The following is an 18271-nucleotide window of genomic DNA, read 5'->3' on the forward strand; positions in this document are numbered from 1 at the left end:
AGATATCAGGTGCACCCTGGCTTCTACCTGGAGCGCATCAAGCCCTTCCAAGGTGGACTCTCGCTGAGTTAGATGGGATGCCATTTGAGTAGCTCTCTGCTTTTCAGAGAATCATGTTGGACATTTTGTTTTTCTTCCTCAGGCCTGTCTGGTGAGACTGTTGCTCTCCCCATCCCAACTTATTTTAATATGTACGTGAGGCCACTAGGAGAAAATTGAAAGTGATATGATGCTGTCAATATTTGGATGACTGGCAGCTAAATCTCCTTTTTGCCCACGATAGTCATTTGTGTTTCCAGTTTTTGGCAGAAATTGAAGATTGAAGTATTCAGTTAGAGCAAGTTGGATTGGGCTCATCACAGATGCTGGGAGGTAATGGAAAGTGTCTGGGAAGGGCATCAGGAATGGTATCTGCCTCTGTATATGGAAGGGGGATATGTTAATGATTTGTCAAGAAGTTCACTTTCTAGAGCATCAAATGTGAGTTTAAACTGACAGTAATTAATCCTTGTTTTTTAGAGATTTGAATATATTCATGGGGGGGGGGGAATCCTCAAATGTTGGTATCTGCATAAAAAGTCTGTGACCTAATATCTTCATTTAAGTTTCTTCTTAAAATGAGTAGCTGTTCTTTTTTCATCTTAGAGATGGATCTGCTGTGGAAATTGTTGGCCTGTGTAAATCAACTATTCGTTGGCTGCTGGAATTGTCAAAGAAAAAAGTGTTTCCTTATCAGGGAGTCAACATAAAAAGGCATGGTAAGCAGGCTTATCTCACAAATGTGTGATCAGTGTAGAACCATAATATTGACCCTGGTTCAATTATTGTCTTGCAATCTGTCTACCTTGTGAACATTTTATTAAACATTATGTTTGGGGAATGGGTGTTCATAAAACTCTGGATAAGGCTAATTGTTGTTTTTGCATCTAAGTAGCAAAATCTATGCAAAGGCCACAAAACACACTTTTTTGTAGAGTATATAACTAAACCTCACTAGCCCAGCTTTCTGCTTCTGTAGGGTACCGATATGGTTATGAATTCACTTGTTAGTTTGAGCTGGTTATGACAGGATTTTAAGACCTCTTAAGAGTTAAGTGAAAGATTATTTTTTAGTTGTTTGTACTGTATGCTCTTCTCACGATAGTTTCTGGGGAGAATTCAGTACATATTACTGAAACTGAATATGTAAGCTGTTTAAAACCTCTTAACAAAATAATGATTAATCTTGGGAAGCAACTATTTTAACTGTTCCTTTATGCAGTACTACAAAATACAGAAAAAACACTGCCATCAGCATCTGTCATCCTAGATATTTCAGCTTTTATTTAATCATGTAATTAATGACTAATTTTTCTTTTAAACTTTTTAATCCATGGCTTGAGTGGGACTGTGTATGATTCAGTAATTGATAAAAATTGCTTACAATTTTGATTTATAATGTCTGCAGCTCCTTCCCTGATTTGCTGCCTCAGGTACCACACATTGCTGTGTTCCCAGAGCCCAGTTTGTTTAATTTGTAAGCTTCACCCTACTGTAGGTAACTTGAATCACTGACAAGAGCTTAAAGTGCATGCAGCTCCTGATGACCTACAAATTTATTTTAAAATTAGCCTTAATTTCCATCCACAATCTCTGGCCTGTCTGCTTGTTTAATTCATGTCAAGGGTTAGTTTCTAGAAATTGCCTACAACATAATACTACAAAAATAGAAATATTGCAGATGGAATCTAACATATGGCTTCAGTTGCCCTTCTGTTTTTTTGCTTTCTTTTGGCTGATTTCTTACAAGTAAAAGATCTTCTACAAAGCAACCAAATATATTCGTAACATGCTTTTGATAAACCACATAGTTGGGGAAAAAAAGTTTTATTGGTGTTACATTCTAAGTCCCTCTAAGCTGCGCAGCTGTGCAGCAGCCTATTAAGCGCCTTGCAGGCGCTCGGGGCTGCGACAGGGAGAGATGCATCTTCCCCCAGCCCTGGACCTGCCACCGACGGGAGAGGCACCCCTCCCCCAGCCCCAACCCAGCCCCGTACCTGCTGATTGGAGTTGACATTTCAATACTGAATGAGAGATGATCGGGTGGGAGTTGGCCGCGAAGGGCCCCAAAAGTGAAAACAAGTATCTTATGTTTGATACAGTAGAGAAGAGGAGAGATGCAGTGGAGAGATGCAAAGAGAGGGGTGACATGGTCAAAGTGACATTGAACGAAATTCAGTAGTACTTACTTCAGCAAAACTCTATTTCCCCTTACCTCAGGAGAATCTCCAAGTGGAAGGTTGTGGCCTTGTCCGCACCTTTTGCATTGAACACTAAGCAGACCAGATAATCTATCCTTTAGTCAGTTTGCGGTGGGTACCAGTCAGCACTGAAAGGCTTTAAAAGGGATATTTGTGAAGAATAGGAACACCTTTTAGCTTCATTGAACTGAGATTTTTAGAGGGACAAGGGTGGGAAAACGATAAATACTTAACCTTAAGGAGTCTCTTAAATATTGACAGGTATCTATGCTAGTTGTTATAAAAGAAGTAGTCTGTTGCCATGTCAAAATGTGCCCTGAAAAACTAGAGATTTATTCACAGAGCAGTTTAACAATTGTTATGTATAACAGAGGCTACTACTACTAAAAAACCAAGCAGATCTGATGCATTCATAGTTGGTCTGTGTTTAAATCACACCCCAGAGGAAGACAGACTAGGCATAAACCGATATAAAACAAGATCTTTTACATCTCATTTTTCAGCAAAAAATACAACATTTACCCCCTCCCAGCCCCTGGCCTTGGATTCACTTAGCTTTTGTCCATCTTGATGCAACAGTTTAAAAAAACCTAAACTATTTTTTAAATTCTATTTAAAAACTAGTTCATAATAACAGTTTAAACACTATTTTCTGGTTAATCTGAATGAGGCATAACCATGTGCTAGACAGAAAGCTAACTAGTAGAGCCTGGTTTGACTACACCATTTCTTAAAATGACTACTCCCCATCCAGACTAGCCAGGCAAAACTCTTTGGGCCTGAACCAGTATTAAGCCATGTTTAAAATCTACTCCCCTAATATTGTTTTATTCCCAATAGTGTGGATTGAAATCTTATCAATATCTTGGGAAAAGGGAAAAGAATTTCCCACACCAGCTTTTGAATCTAGATAACCTGGATATCCTTGAAAGCATTTTGAGGGCCATTGGCATAACCTTCAGTTTTCACTTTTATACACCTCTACCCCGATATAACGCGACCCAATATAACACGAATTCGGATATAACGCGGTAAAGCAGTGCTCCGGGGGGGCGGGGGCTGCGCACTCCGATGGATCAAAGCAAGTTCGATATAACACGGTTTCACTTGTAACGCAGTAAGATTTTTTGGCTCCCGAGGACAGCATTATATCAAGGTAGAGGTGTACCAATCTACACATTATAATGGCCATTCCTTATTTTATCAGCAGCCGTAGAAGTTTCTTAAGACTTCAAGTATGCAAGAGTCAGTAATATTTACAAAACTAAGGAGAGGAGTAGACTTATTGCTAGAAAACAAATCCTGTATATTAACATTTTTCAGGAAAAATAGAAACCATCACATATGACGAGTGGAACAGGAAGATTCAAGGGCACTTTGAAAAGCTGTTCTTTGTCTCTGAGAACCCAGCAGATCCTAATGAAAAACATCCAAATCTGGTTCACAAGCGTGGCATATACAAGGACAGCTATGGAGCTTCAAGTCCTTGGTGCGATTACCAGCTCAGGCCAAATTTTACTATAGCAATGGTTGTGGTGAGTGGAAAAACATGTTCATAGTCACAGCTCCTTTAACTATTTTGATTGAATTGAACTAAACTTGAGGGGGCCCATTTGCATGGGGTAAACGAGGAGGGACCCATTGCTTGGAATACACTTGTATCTTTAATGGAGTAGTGGGTTTTTTTAATAAACTTTCATCATCAGCCCATCTAGAATCTCTTCTAAAGGACTTGCCCAATTATGTTTAGGCCTGCTAACCAATGTGTCATTAGGATAATTATAAAAAGGAACTTCCTGTATTGAAGATGCGGTGCTACTGAAAATTGCCTTGTTTTGTTTTGTTTAATTTCTTTATGGAATTTGTGAGGAGTCCTGATACATTTTATATCTATTATAAAGGGCTGTAGTTTTCTCCATGAGCATATTGAAAAGTAATAGAAATGCTTGAAATGCACTATGCAGTTTGTTGATTTCATAAAAAATACTATTTTTTTAAATGCAAAGTTCATTGATTAAATCTCTGTTATTCTGCCAGGCCCCTGAGATATTCAGTCCTGAGAAAGCTTGGAAAGCTCTTGAGATAGCAGAGGAAAAGCTGCTTGGTCCACTGGGCATGAAAACGTTGGATCCAGAGTAAGCATATTAGAGATCATTATGTGTGGTATGCATAGTTTTAATCATGTAACCAGACTAACAGTAAGAAGTTCACTTTGATATGTTTCATTCATTAAGAATACCTCAAGAAATGCACTAGCTAATTACAGTATATAATATATTTATTTTAGTCAAGATTATTTAGCTGTTCTAAAGCCAGTTCAGATTCATTGTTATTTACAAAATCACCATTTTATTTACAATTTTGCTCCCATTAGAAGTTGGTCATTAAATTTTCAAAAACTTCTAATAAAACTGGCAATATAGTATTAGTATTAGTTTGAAAAAAGGCAGCACATAGAGTTTTGAGCATAAGTTATGACAGAATTGTGACCAATATACTATAGTTATGGACTGAACATAGAGTTCAATAGGTCTTGCATAAACTAACAACTGAAGAATATTAATGCTATAATTATCTTGTTAGGGCCACGATATAATGGTCCTTCCTTACTGTCTCCCTTGTGCTGTGCTGAGTACCATCTAACCATGTGAATTCATATTATTTTGAGTTATTTCTCTAATGCATTGCATAAATTTTATTTAACTTGTTGCCTTGTCTAAATCCTTTACTTTCTTACAGTGACATGGTTTACTGTGGAGTATATGATAATGCCCTGGACAGTGACCACTACAATGTTGCCAAAGGTTTTAATTACCATCAAGGACCTGTAAGCTCTAAAATTCCTGAGTTTCACATTAAATTAAAGTCTGTTGATATCTGAAATTGATAGCTATTATATTATCTCTTATATCTTTTTGTTTAGGAATGGCTCTGGCCTATTGGATATTTCCTTCGTGCAAAGTTGTACTTTTCCAGGTTAATTGGTCCAGAGATGTACGCAAAGACTGTGGTTTTGATTAAGAACGTTCTTTCTCGCCATTATGTTCATCTTGAGAGGTAGGTCATCATACAGTTAAAATATTAATCCAAACTAGTGGTGTCCAATGTCCAGTTGCATATAAAAGATATAGACACACACAAACTTTCTTCAAAAAATGTTTTTGAGCGTTTAAGACCTACAAAATAAGCACCAGTGATTTGGTATTTTCTGAGTGTAAAAGTCACCACTATACAGTGTGCCATTTAAATCCTACATCAGCCTTCAAAATAGGCTAAACATTACTGCTTTTTTTATCTGAAATATTTAATATCTGCCCTATCACAAAGTGAGAGCAATTTTAAAATAAGTCATGGAGAAGAATAAATAGAAAATATTTATTAAGAGAAAACAGAATTTGAGGTCTACATTGCAAGACTACTACAAAAAATGTGATGCAGAAGAAAAAATATGGATGTGCACTTTCAAAACTGCTCGAGCTATATTTTTCAACAGTCTGAGGGCTGATCACAACAGGTTAAATAATGTAAGGAAATAACAGTTAAATTGTATAAAATGGGATTACATAACTTCTGAAGTTGATTGGGTAGGTCACGTGAATGTGCCAATTAATCATTACTATAGAACTGCATTTCAGAAACTCATCACTTCACTGCACAATGGAAATATTTCTTCATTAAGAAAACAGAGGCATTTACTCTCCTACAGTGCATATGGCCTTCCCTAATCTTCCCCCGGTCTTTTATTCTCTTGTCCGCTCTTTAGTCCTTCCCCGTTCTTCCTGCAATATTTTTCTTCTCCACAATAATTCTGAATAATTCCCATTTTCACCCCTCACAAAGCATTTCTAGATATACAGAGATCCTTCAATATGCCACCCACCCCAGTTTAATGGGTGGGAGACTTGATTGGACCTGCAACATTCTGGACAGTTTTAGAATAAAATGGGGGGAGTGTTCTCCTTCCCCATGTGTGCTCTGCCACCCATTGGCCAGCCAGAGGGAGATGGGAGTTAACTGACTCCTTGCTCCCCACCATTATCAATTCAAACCCTTGCATGGGGTTTCTCAAGCCTCTTACTCCATTTTATTTGAACCCACTCTTCCTTCCTGTAGTTATATAGAAGCATATAGTAGTATAAGAACTGTGTTTGAGGATCCTGTGGGTCTGACCAATTGCCTGAGCCGCTCAGCCCGCCCCGCTCTGGAGTTCCCGCTGCCCGCCGGGATCCCCGCGAGTCCAACTCAGCACCCGCTGCTGGCCTGGGGAGAAGGAACCCCAGGCTGGCAGTGGGCTGAGATCCCAGCTGGCAGGAGCCTGCAGCCGAAACCCCAGAGTGGGGTTGGGCTGAGCTGCTCAGCCCGCCCCGCTCTGGAGTTCCCGCTGCTGGCCCCTTGCCAGCTGGGTCCCGCCGCTGGTCCCACTCAGCACCCGCTGCCGGCCTGGGTGGAGGAACCCCAGGCTGGCAGCGGGCTGAGACCTCAGCTAGCAGGAGCTGGGGGCAGAAACCCCAGAGTGGCGGCAGGCCGAGCCAGTCGCTGCTCTAGGGTTCTGGCTGCTGGCCCCTCGCCAGCAGGGGTCCCTACCGCGCAGCTCCACTCACCTTGCTTCCGGTTGGAGGCTCCCTTGCAGACAGGGTCCAGGCCTCCAGCTCTGCTCAGGCCTACCAGCCACCTACTCCACTCACCTCAGCTTCCAATCTTGGTTTCCAGCCCTTACTCAGCCTGCTTTCGGGCCTGGAGTCCCAGCAGGCCACCCTGGGATCTGCTCCTGGCCTTGGATCAGTCCTCTTCAGCCTCCCTGCTGTGGCCCACTGTCCCCAGCCTGGGACAGTGAGGGTTGCACACCAGGCAAGAGGGGGTGCAGCTCAGCACCCCATCTTAAAATTGCTTATCTTAGACCACACTGCCTTGGACCTTGTGCCTGCCTTCTATTGCCATTTTTTTTCCCCACTGAGAGTTGAAGGGAACATTTGACAAAATGGCAGCTCCTAAGAAAGCAAAGCTAGATGTCCGATCATTTCAGCCTGCTTGGACAGATGCATTTGGATTTATTGAAAAGAAGGACAGTGCTATTTGTGCTTTCTGTTATGAAAGTGTTGTTTGTCGCACATCAAGTGTTCGACGACATTTTGAAACGAAGCACGAGAAAACCTTTCTTGATGAAGCAGACAAGACTGAATCAATCAAAGGCAGTAGCAGCCTATGAGAAGCAAAGCAGTGTTTTTAAAAGCTTAAGTGTAAGTAAAAATCAAGCTACAGAAGGAAGTTACAAGATTGCACAGTGCATTGCAAAAAACAGAAAGCCATTTACAGATGGGGGAATATATAAAAGTAGTTTTTCTCAGCAGTTCAGAGATTTTGTTCAATGATTTGCCAAATAAAGATACAATCATATCTAGAATAAAAGAACTGCCCGTCTCTGCCAGAACAGTTGAGAGACGCAGAAGTGAAATGGCAGAAAACATTCAGGAAAAGCAGACGACTGCATTGAAAGACACAGCAGTGTTTAGTGTTGCAGTTGATGCGTGGATACAAACGACATTCCACGTTTGGCAATTGTTGCAAGATACTTTGCTTCTGATGAAATCCAAGAGGAACTTTGTTGCCTAAAACCCCTGCATGGCACAACAAAGAGGGAAGATATACTGGAAAGTTTTGTAAACCTTTTTGAAGAACGAGGAGTTGACATCAGAAAAATATTTTGTGTGACAACAGATGGTGCTCCTGCCATGGTTGGAAAACAGAAGGGATTTGTAAAGTTACTTGAAGATCAAATTGGCCATCCGACAGTCAAATTTCACTGTATCATCCATCAAGAAAACCTGTGTGCAAAAATTTCTAATTCAGAGCTTAATAATGTGATGAATATAGTGATGCAAATTGTGAATTTGCTTGTTGCTCGATCTGCTTTGACTCACAGACAATTTCAAGCACTGCTAGAAGAGATGGACAGTGCTTATAACGACATCCCACTTCACAGCAACATTCGGTGGCTAAGTCGTGGCAGGGTTTTGGTGCGCTTTGTAAACTGTTTTGAGGCAATCAAGGCCTTTTTGTCGGAAAAAGAACAAAACTACCCCGAACTGGATGATGACTAATGGCTGTGTAAGCTCATGTTCCTAACTGATATCACTGCTCACCTGAACGAACTCAACCTCTGTCTCCAGGGTGCAGGGCAAACAGTTCTGGATCTTTATGAAGCCTGGAAAGCATTTGTTGTGAAACTAGCAGTTGTTCTTCGAGTGCTTGCTCATATCGATTCCAATTAGGTGTGCGCGCGCCGCGTGCACGATCGTCGGAGAATTTTCTACCCTAGCAACACCGGCGGGTCGGCTGTGGAGCCCCCTAGAGTGGCGCCTTCATGGCGCTGGATATATACCCCAGCCGACCTGGCGCCCCCTCAGTTCCTTCTTACCACCCCTGACGGTCGTTGGAACTGTGGAGTGCGGCATAGCTGTTCTCCACTCTCCCTAGCTTATTCTGTTGTAGATAGTTGTAGTTATAGTTGTAGTTGTGTATATAGTTAGATAGTTGTTCAGTTTACTAGTAATAGTTAAAGGGGATTAAGGGGGTTGTTCTTCCCCCTTTTTCCCCCGGCGCGTAGCCGAGCTCATGCCCAAGGCTCCCGGCTTTAAGCAGTGCGCGTCCTGCGCTAAGCCTATGCCCACAAGCGACCCGCACGACTCGTGTCTGAGGTGCCTGGGAGAGTCCCATCAAACAGATAAGTGCAAGATCTGTAAGGCCTTCAGACCGAGAACCAAAAAGGAGCGGGACTTTCGGCTTCGACAACTCCTCATGGAGGCGGCACTTAGCCCAGATGCTCCATCGGCGCGTCAAGCCCCAGCGCCAAGCGCCTCGGTGCGCAGCGCCCCGGCGGCACCGACTGCCCCGGCAGCGCGAGTGGCGTCGGACAAGCCTCCGCGGCACCGGACCCCTTCGGCACTGCACCCACCGCAAGTGCCTCGGCGCCGTTCGTTATCGCCGGGACATAAGAAGTCCCGTAAGGCGCAGGAGACTGTCGTCCTGAAGACGCCGGCTCCCCCGGCGCCGGGGGTAGAGCCGCGTCCACCGGCGGAGCACCAAAAACAGGTGCCTCCGGCACAGTCGACTCCGGCTCCGAGGCCGTTGAGTCCGGTGCAGGTGGGTTCACCACCACGACCAGCGGTGGTACCGTGCCTCCCGTCGACCCCAGAGACCTTTGCGACGGCGAGAGACTTGATTGCTCTCACGGAGCCGGCACAGCCTCAACCACCGGCACCGTTGGCACCGTTGAGCCCTCGTCCGGTGCAATCCAGGGGGAAACCTGCCTTGATGCGCCCACCATCTCAAGGGCTGGAACCACGGCACCGATCCAGGTCCCGAAGCAGGTCCCCACGCCGCTCGCAGTCCCGGCGCCGAATATCACCTCGGCACCGGTCGTACTCGCGGCTAAGATCATCGTCGCGGCACCGTTCTACGTCCCGGCACCGTTATAATCGTCGGTACCGTTCGACATCGAGACGTAGTTCCCGGCACCGTTACGAGCGACGCTCGACGTCGAGGGGCCGCTCTCGGCACCGGGCCTACTCGAGATCGCCGTCCAGGTCGGACTCTCGGCACCGACGCGGTCATCGGCACCGATCCCGATCTCGGCACCACTCACCGGCACCACATAGAGACAGAACGTCTCCAGACCGGCACCGTATCTCCCAGAGCTCATCTCGGCGCGGTCGGCACCGCCATGGCCTTCGAGATCGGTGTCTCGCTCCTCCGATGGGGCATCGAGATCGGCATACCCCCCTCAGGGGCAGGCCGAGGAACCGGACATGGGCCACTGGCAGGAGATAACGGAGGATCCCGCTCAAGGTCCTTCGCACTGGTCCTTCTGGACCCCGTGGGCGTACCACCAGTCACAAGGGGCTCCACCACCCTCAGCCTCTCGCTCGGGGCACTCTGAGAGAAGGGCCCCAGAGTCCACCATCTCTCGCCCTCCTCCAGGGGGCATGGAGGCTTCCGTGCCCGCACCACTTGACGTCCTGGACCCAGGGGCAGGTGATGCTCCGCTCCAGGGATCAGTGGACCAGGACCCGCCCTTGGATCCCTTACCACCTGAGGCATCTTCCTCATCTTCCCCAGATGAGGCAGTGGCGGGCATGTCAAGCACAGGTCCACCCCCGATAGATCTTCGTGCACACCAGGACCTATTACGTAGGGTGGCGCGTAATATGGACCTACAAGCAGAGGAGATAGTGGAGGTGCAGGACCCCATTGTAAACATCCTCTCTGCGGATGCCCCGTCCAGAGTGGCGTTACCCCTGATCCGTACGGTCCAGGCTAACGCCAATACGATATGGCAAACTCCTGCCTCTATTCCACCCACTGCCAGAGGGGTGGAAAGAAAATACTTTGTCCCCTCAAAGGATTATGAGTACTTGTATACTCATCCCCAGCCGTGTTCACTGGTGGTGTCATCGGTGAATGCAAGGGAGCGCCACGGTCAACAGGCCGCAGCGCCCAAATCGAAGGAAGCTAAGCGCCTCGATTTGTTTGGCCGTAAGGTTTACTCAGCCGGAGGGTTACAACTCAGAGCGGCTAACCAGCAGGCGCTCCTGAGCCGCTATAACTTTAATTCCTGGAACTCTATGGGGAAGTTCAAGGAATTGGTTCCCCAAGACTCCAGAGAAAAGTTCGGGGCCTTGGTGGAGGAGGGTAAGAAGGTGGCTCGGACCTCCTTACAGGCCTCCTTGGACATAGCAGACTCGGCTGCGAAAACCCTGGCTTAAGGTATCGCTATGCGGAGGATCTCCTGGCTCCAGGTTTCGGGTTTGCCTCCGGAACTGCAGAAAACCCTGCAGGATTTGCCCTTTGAGGGACACGGATTGTTCTCAGATAAGACGGACTCTCGTCTGCAGAGCCTCAAGGACTCCAGAACAATCATGCGCTCCCTGGGGATGCATGTTGCGGGTCCCCAGCGCAGGCCATTTAGGCCCCAGCCGCAGCGATTCTACCCCCCCCCCCACCTCGTCAGAGACAGGACTCTGCCAGAAGGCGGGGGCGAGGTGGTAGGAGAAGGTGGACCGGCCCTCAACCCGGTCAGAACCAGGGGCCACCAAGGCCACCTTCAGGCCCCAGGCAGAACTTTTGAAGGTGCGGTCGAGGACGGCGCCCCAGTCATCCCCCAGGATCCAGCCCCCTCCTTTCGGGATCACCTCTCCCATTTCCACCGTGCTTGGTCCCTTATAACCTCGGACCGTTTGGTCCTTCGCACGGTGGAGAGGGGATACGCTATCCAGTTTTCTTCAATCCCCCCCTCCCACCCCTCTTCCCCGTCCCTCTTCAGGGACCCTTCTCACGAGCAACTTCTTATACAGGAGGTTTCTACGCTCCTATCTATGGGGGCCATAGAGGAGGTTCCATTAGAGTTAAGGGGCAGGGGATTTTATTCCCGCTACTTCCTGATCCCCAAGTCCAAAGGGGGTCTGCGACCCATCTTAGACTTGCGCGGACTCAACAAATTCGTAGTAAAGTTGAAGTTCCGCATGGTCTCTTTGGGGGCCATTATCCCTTCCCTCGATCCTGGAGACTGGTTCGCCGCCCTCGACATGAAAGACGCATACTTTCATATTGCAATTTACCCGCCTCACAGGCGCTTCCTGCGATTCGTGGTAAGCAAGGTGCACTATCAATTTGCAGTCCTTCCCTTCGGCCTATCCTCGGCCCCAAGAGTGTTCACGAAATGTATGGCTGTCGTGGCAGCATACCTTCGTCGGCAAGGGATACAGGTGTTCCCGTACCTAGACGACTGGCTGGTACGCGGTCGCACCAAAGAGCAAGTTCGAGCTCACGTCCACATAATAGTGCACACATTCAACGAGTTGGGCATCCTACTCAACAAGGAGAAATCCACTCTAGAGCCTACCCAGAGAATAGAATTTATCGGCGCAGTCCTAGACTCCGGACGTGCACAAGCTATCCTACCAGACAATCGCTTTCATACCATCACGAGCCTCATTCAAGGGCTCAGGGCCTTCCCAACTACCACGGTGAGGTCGTGCCTTACCATGCTGGGTCACATGGCTTCTTGCACGTACGTAACCAGGCATGCCAGACTTCGGCTTCGCCCACTCCAGACCTGGGTGTCATCGGTATACCGTCCATATCGGGACAGCCTGAACATGGTGATCACGGTCCCGAGCTCAGTCCTGACCTCCCTCACCTGGTGGCTAGATCACAGTGTGGTCTGGGAGGGGATGCCGTTTCACGCCCCACAACCCTCTCTGCACCTAGTCAGACGCATCATCTCTGGGTTGGGGTGCCCATCTCAACGAACACCATACCCAGGGCCTGTGGACTGCACCCCAGCTATCCCTGCACATCAATGTTCAGGAACTGATGGCGGTGCGTTTGGCGTGCCAAGCATTTCTCAATCTCCTACGTGGCCGCTGTGTGTTAGTTCTCATCGACAACACCACGGCCATGTTTTACATCAACAGGCAAGGAGGAGCACGTTCGTCGACTCTATGCCAAGAGGCGATTCGCCTATGGGACTTCTGCATCGCCCACTCAATCCATCTCACGGCATCGTTCCTCCCTGGAGTCCAGAACACTTTAGCGGACCGACTCAGCAGGTCCTTTCAGACGCACGAGTGGTCTATCCGTCCGGACATCATCTATTCAGTTTTCCAGAGGTGGGGTTTCCCCAGGTAGACCTGTTTGCATCTCGAGCCAACAGGAAGTGCCACGTGTTCTGCTCCCTACAAGGGCGAGCTCCGGGCTCCCTCTCGGATGCGTTTCTCCTCCCCTGGAAAGACCACCTCTTTTATGCCTTCCCTCCATTTCCTCTGGTCCACAAGGTGCTGCTCAAATTACGCAGAGACCAGGCACAAGTAATTCTGGTCGCTCCAGCGTGGCCGAGACAACACTGGTACACCACACTGTTAGAGCTCTCGGTTCAGACACTGATCCCGCTCCCATTGTGTCCAGATCTCATCTCTCAAGACCACGGCCAACTACGTCACCCCGACCTACAATCACTCCATCTCACGGCGTGGTTGCTCCATGGTTCACCCAGGCAGAGCAGCAATGCTCGCACTCTGTCCAACAGATTCTGCTGAGCAATAGGAAGCCTTCAACGCGGACCACGTACTTGGCCAAGTGGAAACGGTTCTCCTGTTGGTGCGATCAGCGAGCCACGCCCCCGTTACAGGCACCTATTCCTCTCATATTGGAATATCTCCTCTCCCTAAAACAGCAGGGTTTGGCGATATCTTCAATTAGAGTTCACCTGGCCGCTATATCGGCTTTTCACCCAGGAGAACTCGCGTCCTCGGTATTCTCTAACCCGATGGTCGTTAGATTCCTCAAGGGCTTAGACCGGATGTACCCACAACAGCGTCAGCCCGTTCCGACGTGGGATCTCAACCTGGTTCTCTCCAAGCTCACAGGTCCTCCATTCGAGCCACTGGCCACCTGTTCACTTCTGTACCTATCCTGGAAGACAGCCTTCCTCGTAGCCATCAGCTCAGCAAGGCGCGTTTCTGAACTCAGGGCGCTTACATCCGAGCCCCCTTACACAGTTTTCCATAAGGATAAAGTGCAGCTTCGTCCACATCCTGCCTTTCTTCCTAAGGTGGTCTCTCCATTTCATATCAATCAGGATATATTTCTCCCAGTCTTCCATCCTAAACCACATGCTACTCACCATGACCAGCGTTTGCATTCTTTGGACGTACGCAGGGCCCTGGCTTTCTATATTGACCGCACAAGGCACTTTAGAAAGACGACGCAACTCTTTGTTGCAGTGGCCGACCGAATGAAAGGCTCACCGGTCTCCTCACAACGCCTATCCTCCTGGATCACGTCTTGCATCCGGACTTGCTATGACCTGGCAGGTGTCTCAACGCCGCACCTCACCGCTCACTCCACGAGGGCCCAAGCTTCCTCGACTGCTTTCCTGGCTCAAGTTCCGATCCAGGACATTTGTAGAGCTGCAGTTTGGTCATCAGTCCACACATTTACAGCTCACTACGCACTAGTGCAGCAGTCCAGGGACGATGCTGCATTCGGATCAGCGGTTTTGCACACAGCAATGTCTCACTCCGACCCCACCACCTGGGTAAGGCTTGGGAGTCACCTAATTGGAATCGATATGAGCAAGCACTCGAAGAAGAAAAGACGGTTACTCACCGTTGTAACTGTTATTCTTCGAGATGTGTTGCTCATATCCATTCCAAACCCGCCCCCCTTCCCCACTGTCGGAGTAGCCGGCAAGAAGGAACTGAGGGGGCGCCGGGTCGGCTGGGGTATATATCCAGCGCCATGAAGGCGCCACTCTAGGGGGCTCCACAGCCGACCCGCCGGTGTTGCTAGGGTAGAAAATTCTCCGACGATCGTGCACGCGGCGCACGCACACCTAATTGGAATGGATATGAGCAACACATCTCGAAGAATAACAGTTACAACGGTGAGTAACCGTCTTTTTTTTCTAGGGATATTCAAACTTCTACTTTCCGCTACTTCTAACACATAAAAGAGCTATCAACACGTTGCACTGTCAGTGTCGATGAGATTGGAAAGTACATGCGAGAACTGGAATCCGAATTTTCTGACAGATTTCAAGATTTCCAGCGATTTGGCCCAATGCTTTCTTTTCTAATTAAATCTGAAAAGTTCAACGAAAGCGACTTGGATTTGTCTGTATTTCAGTGGATGGGCGTTGAAGATTTCGAAATGCAGCTCATTCAGTTAAAAAGCTCAGAATTGTGGACATCAAAGTTTGTGGATCTGCGGAACGCACTTGAAGCTACCAAGAGAGATCATGGGGCCTCTATTCTGACCTGCTGGATGTCCCTGCCAGTGAAATTTAACTGTTTGAAGAAAATTGCATTTGCAATGCTTTCAGCATTTGGATCCACATACCTGTGTGAACAGGTATTTTCACACTTGAAATCTGTCCTCTGTCCCTCTCGGAGCCGGTTAACAACTGATCACTCAGAAGCCTGTGTGCAGCTTAAAGTATCCAAATACGTGCCAGATATTGGAAAACTCAGCAAGGAAAAGCAAGGGCAAGGATCACACTACACTGATAAGATCTGCATTTTAATTTAATTTTAAATAAAGCTTCTGAAACATTTTGAAAACCTTGTTTACTTTACATATAACAGTAGTTTGGTTATATATTATAGACTTAGAGAGAGACCTTCTAAAAAGCGTTAAAATATAATACCGGCACGCGAAGCCTTAAATTAGTGTGTATAAATGAAGATTCGGCATACCACTGCTGAAAGGTTGCCAACCCCTGCTTAATTTCATTCAGTTAATGAAAAACTGAAGGGAGAAGTGAAAAATAGAAGTTTATTTAAAATAACTAGACTTACCATTTAATTTGGAAATCTTATAACAGCTTGAAATACACTTTCATAAATAGCATGGATAAAAACACCAGTCAGGCTAGTAAGAACCTTATGTGCATGCACAAAATCATGCTGATTGCATTATTTCAGTCGCACTGCAAAGATAACCTGTACTTCTCAGGTTATTGAAGGCTCCCCCACCTGGAGTCTCAGGAAGCTCCTGCAACATACGCATGTTTTAGTATTACCGTGTACCTTGTCATATGTTAATGCTCTCTTATTTTTATTTCATTGTGTTTGGCATTTCTTCTTTTGTACACTTGGTTTAATTGACTCATACTTTTAAAACATGATAGAAGTATAATCCTACAAGAGAAATGTTCTTTTAATTTGTTATGAAATATAGTATTAATCATATTTTACACTGGGATTTTTTAATTTTTTAATTTATTTATTTTTATTTTTTTTTGGTCAGGTCATCCTGGAAGGGGCTTCCAGAGCTGACAAATGAAAATGGGCAATATTGTCCATTCAGCTGTGAATCACAAGCCTGGTCAATTGCTGTTATCCTTGAGGTTCTTTATGACTTGTAAAAGTTGGCTTTGATTACTTGGTAAAATTTGCTATGTACTTGTATTCAAAAGGTACAAATGAACAGTTTGCTCATACTGTAGTGAAAATGTTTTGCACAGTCACTTAAATAACTATGGTCTGATTTTTTTCAAAGGTGCTTAGTATTTGTATCTCCCATTCACAGAAGAGGTATTTGAGTGCTGCTCAGCACTTCTGTAAATCAAGTCATTAGTATGAATATATATACACTTGATACAGAAAAGCTTATAAAGCAGCAACTTGGAGAATGTACACAAATGCATTTAAAATAGCTTTTGATTTGTACACCTACTAAATTAAACTATATCCTGTATAGCAAGATGTTAGAAGAATAGTCTAGTTCCAAATTAGAATATGAATGCCAAGTGGTTCCAAAAATCTGAGTTTAAACTCATTGGGTTCTCTTTTCCATATTTTCTCTTAGTCAGTAGATGCTATGCACGCTCATCATGGGGGAGAATAGATTGTACAGGTATAGGTAGTATGATGTGTTTTCTGCCGCAGTCATGCATTTCATTGATTGCACTTTCATTAGTGTTTTGTCCCTCTGTGATGAACTGTGTGGCTTTTCCTAACAATTTCTTCTCTTCCATGTTCAATTGAACACTCCATTAAAAAAATAAAGGTTTCACTCTTTACAGATAATGGTAGTAAATTAATATCTTCACAAACTTTAAATGAAATTTGAAGACTGTAATTTTGAGCAATGACATGGATGTATCCTGTGTGAGATACTTTTTAGGTTATTTTTTGTGTTGTGGACCATATGACCAAATTGTATTTCTTGAATTTAATTTGGTTTAAAATAATGTACATCTGTCAACAAATTTGTTCCACCAGTAGGAAACCAGAAGAAACACTTTATCATGCAATGGCCTGTACATATATCAGGTGAGGTCAAAGGATCCAGGAGCCCACAGGGTTGGGTGCTGACTTAATGATGAATTTGAAAGAATTGTAAATTTATTTCATCCCTTGCTTCGAGTAGTCTTCTTCCCTGGGGGGTGAAATTCTGGCTCTACTGAAGTCAATTGAAAAACTCCTTTTGTCTTCAGCGGGGTCAGGGTTTCACCCCAGTTGCAGAAAGGGGGCAGTCTGATTCCAAAGTCTTCGGATGTGATGCTAATAAGAGCAAGGGTACTGACAGCTGCCTGTTGCTATTCTTCCCTCGAATGTTACTTCCATAAAAGCATTTGTTCTGTAATATATAGACACACACATACCTTTACCTGACCTCAATCCAACCTTTTCAAAAATTTGGGTACATGGATGGAGTGGGAAATGTATCCATTTGAATATTCTGTCGGTCCCTAAAATAATGAATAGACAACAGCTAGATTGACCAGTAATGTCCTCAACATCACAGAAGGAAGTACAGCATTACATTGTAGAAGAAATGGGCTGACAATACAGATTGAAAATACAAACCTGCCCTACTTCTTATTGTTCTGTCGTTCATATATATTTTACATTCATGTTTTAAAATTTACCCTACACATTTAAAATGTGGTGTTCGCACATATCTACTTAACTCATGAGAATATACAGTTACAGGTGTATTTAAGAACAAACTGCTGAGAGAAGCATTTAGGCAAGCGGATTAAAGCTAAAAGTCCAGTGCAGTTTTATTTGTGATGGATTTCAGAGATTTATTTTCTAGAAGCCAGAGTTCAATTTTGTTCAGGTTATCATTTAAATTTATGGTACTTCATTGGTTACAGTTGCACTACTCAGATCACTTGGTCATATTCACTTCTTTAATCTAACCACTGTTTTTTATTTGTGTGACATGCTAGTTCGGGTACATGAGGCAATATCATGCTTTCCCGATATAGAGATTTTAGTTGAATAGAACTCATAGTTTAGTAATTGGTTATAGGTCACTCTGTATTATTAGTGTGTTGTTCTTAAATTTTTATATAATTGACTTTCCTTAATATGGGTTCAAATAATTGGAAGTGATGCTTAAAGGAAATTTCTCGTTCAGATTTTCTATTGTGCTCAGGTTGTGAGCAGTTTGAAATGGATTCTTTAGGAAACTTTGTCTTCTAGCCTGACAGATTGCATAAGAGATGAGACAAAAACGTA

General features: G+C 45.3%; 1 protein-coding gene across 4 annotated transcripts in view; it reads left to right on the forward strand.

Annotated features, from left to right (window-relative positions):
• AGL (amylo-alpha-1, 6-glucosidase, 4-alpha-glucanotransferase) overlaps positions 1-17414 on the forward strand; it is a 72147-nt gene extending 54733 nt beyond the window's left edge. For all 4 annotated transcript variants that reach the window (XM_065554272.1, XM_065554275.1, XM_065554274.1 and 1 more), the window contains 6 exons: positions 646-758; positions 3564-3775; positions 4278-4375; positions 4980-5067; positions 5164-5297; positions 16047-17414. In XM_065554272.1, the coding sequence (XP_065410344.1) occupies positions 646-758; positions 3564-3775; positions 4278-4375; positions 4980-5067; positions 5164-5297; positions 16047-16164 (763 nt within the window). In that variant the 3' untranslated portion in view covers positions 16165-17414. The remainder of the gene's footprint in view (positions 1-645; positions 759-3563; positions 3776-4277; positions 4376-4979; positions 5068-5163; positions 5298-16046) is intronic.
• The last annotated feature ends 857 nt before the right edge of the window (positions 17415-18271 follow it).

This window comes from Chrysemys picta, chromosome 8 (genome assembly GCF_011386835.1).
Source record: "Chrysemys picta bellii isolate R12L10 chromosome 8, ASM1138683v2, whole genome shotgun sequence".
In the NCBI taxonomy this organism is placed as follows: domain Eukaryota; kingdom Metazoa; phylum Chordata; order Testudines; family Emydidae; genus Chrysemys; species Chrysemys picta.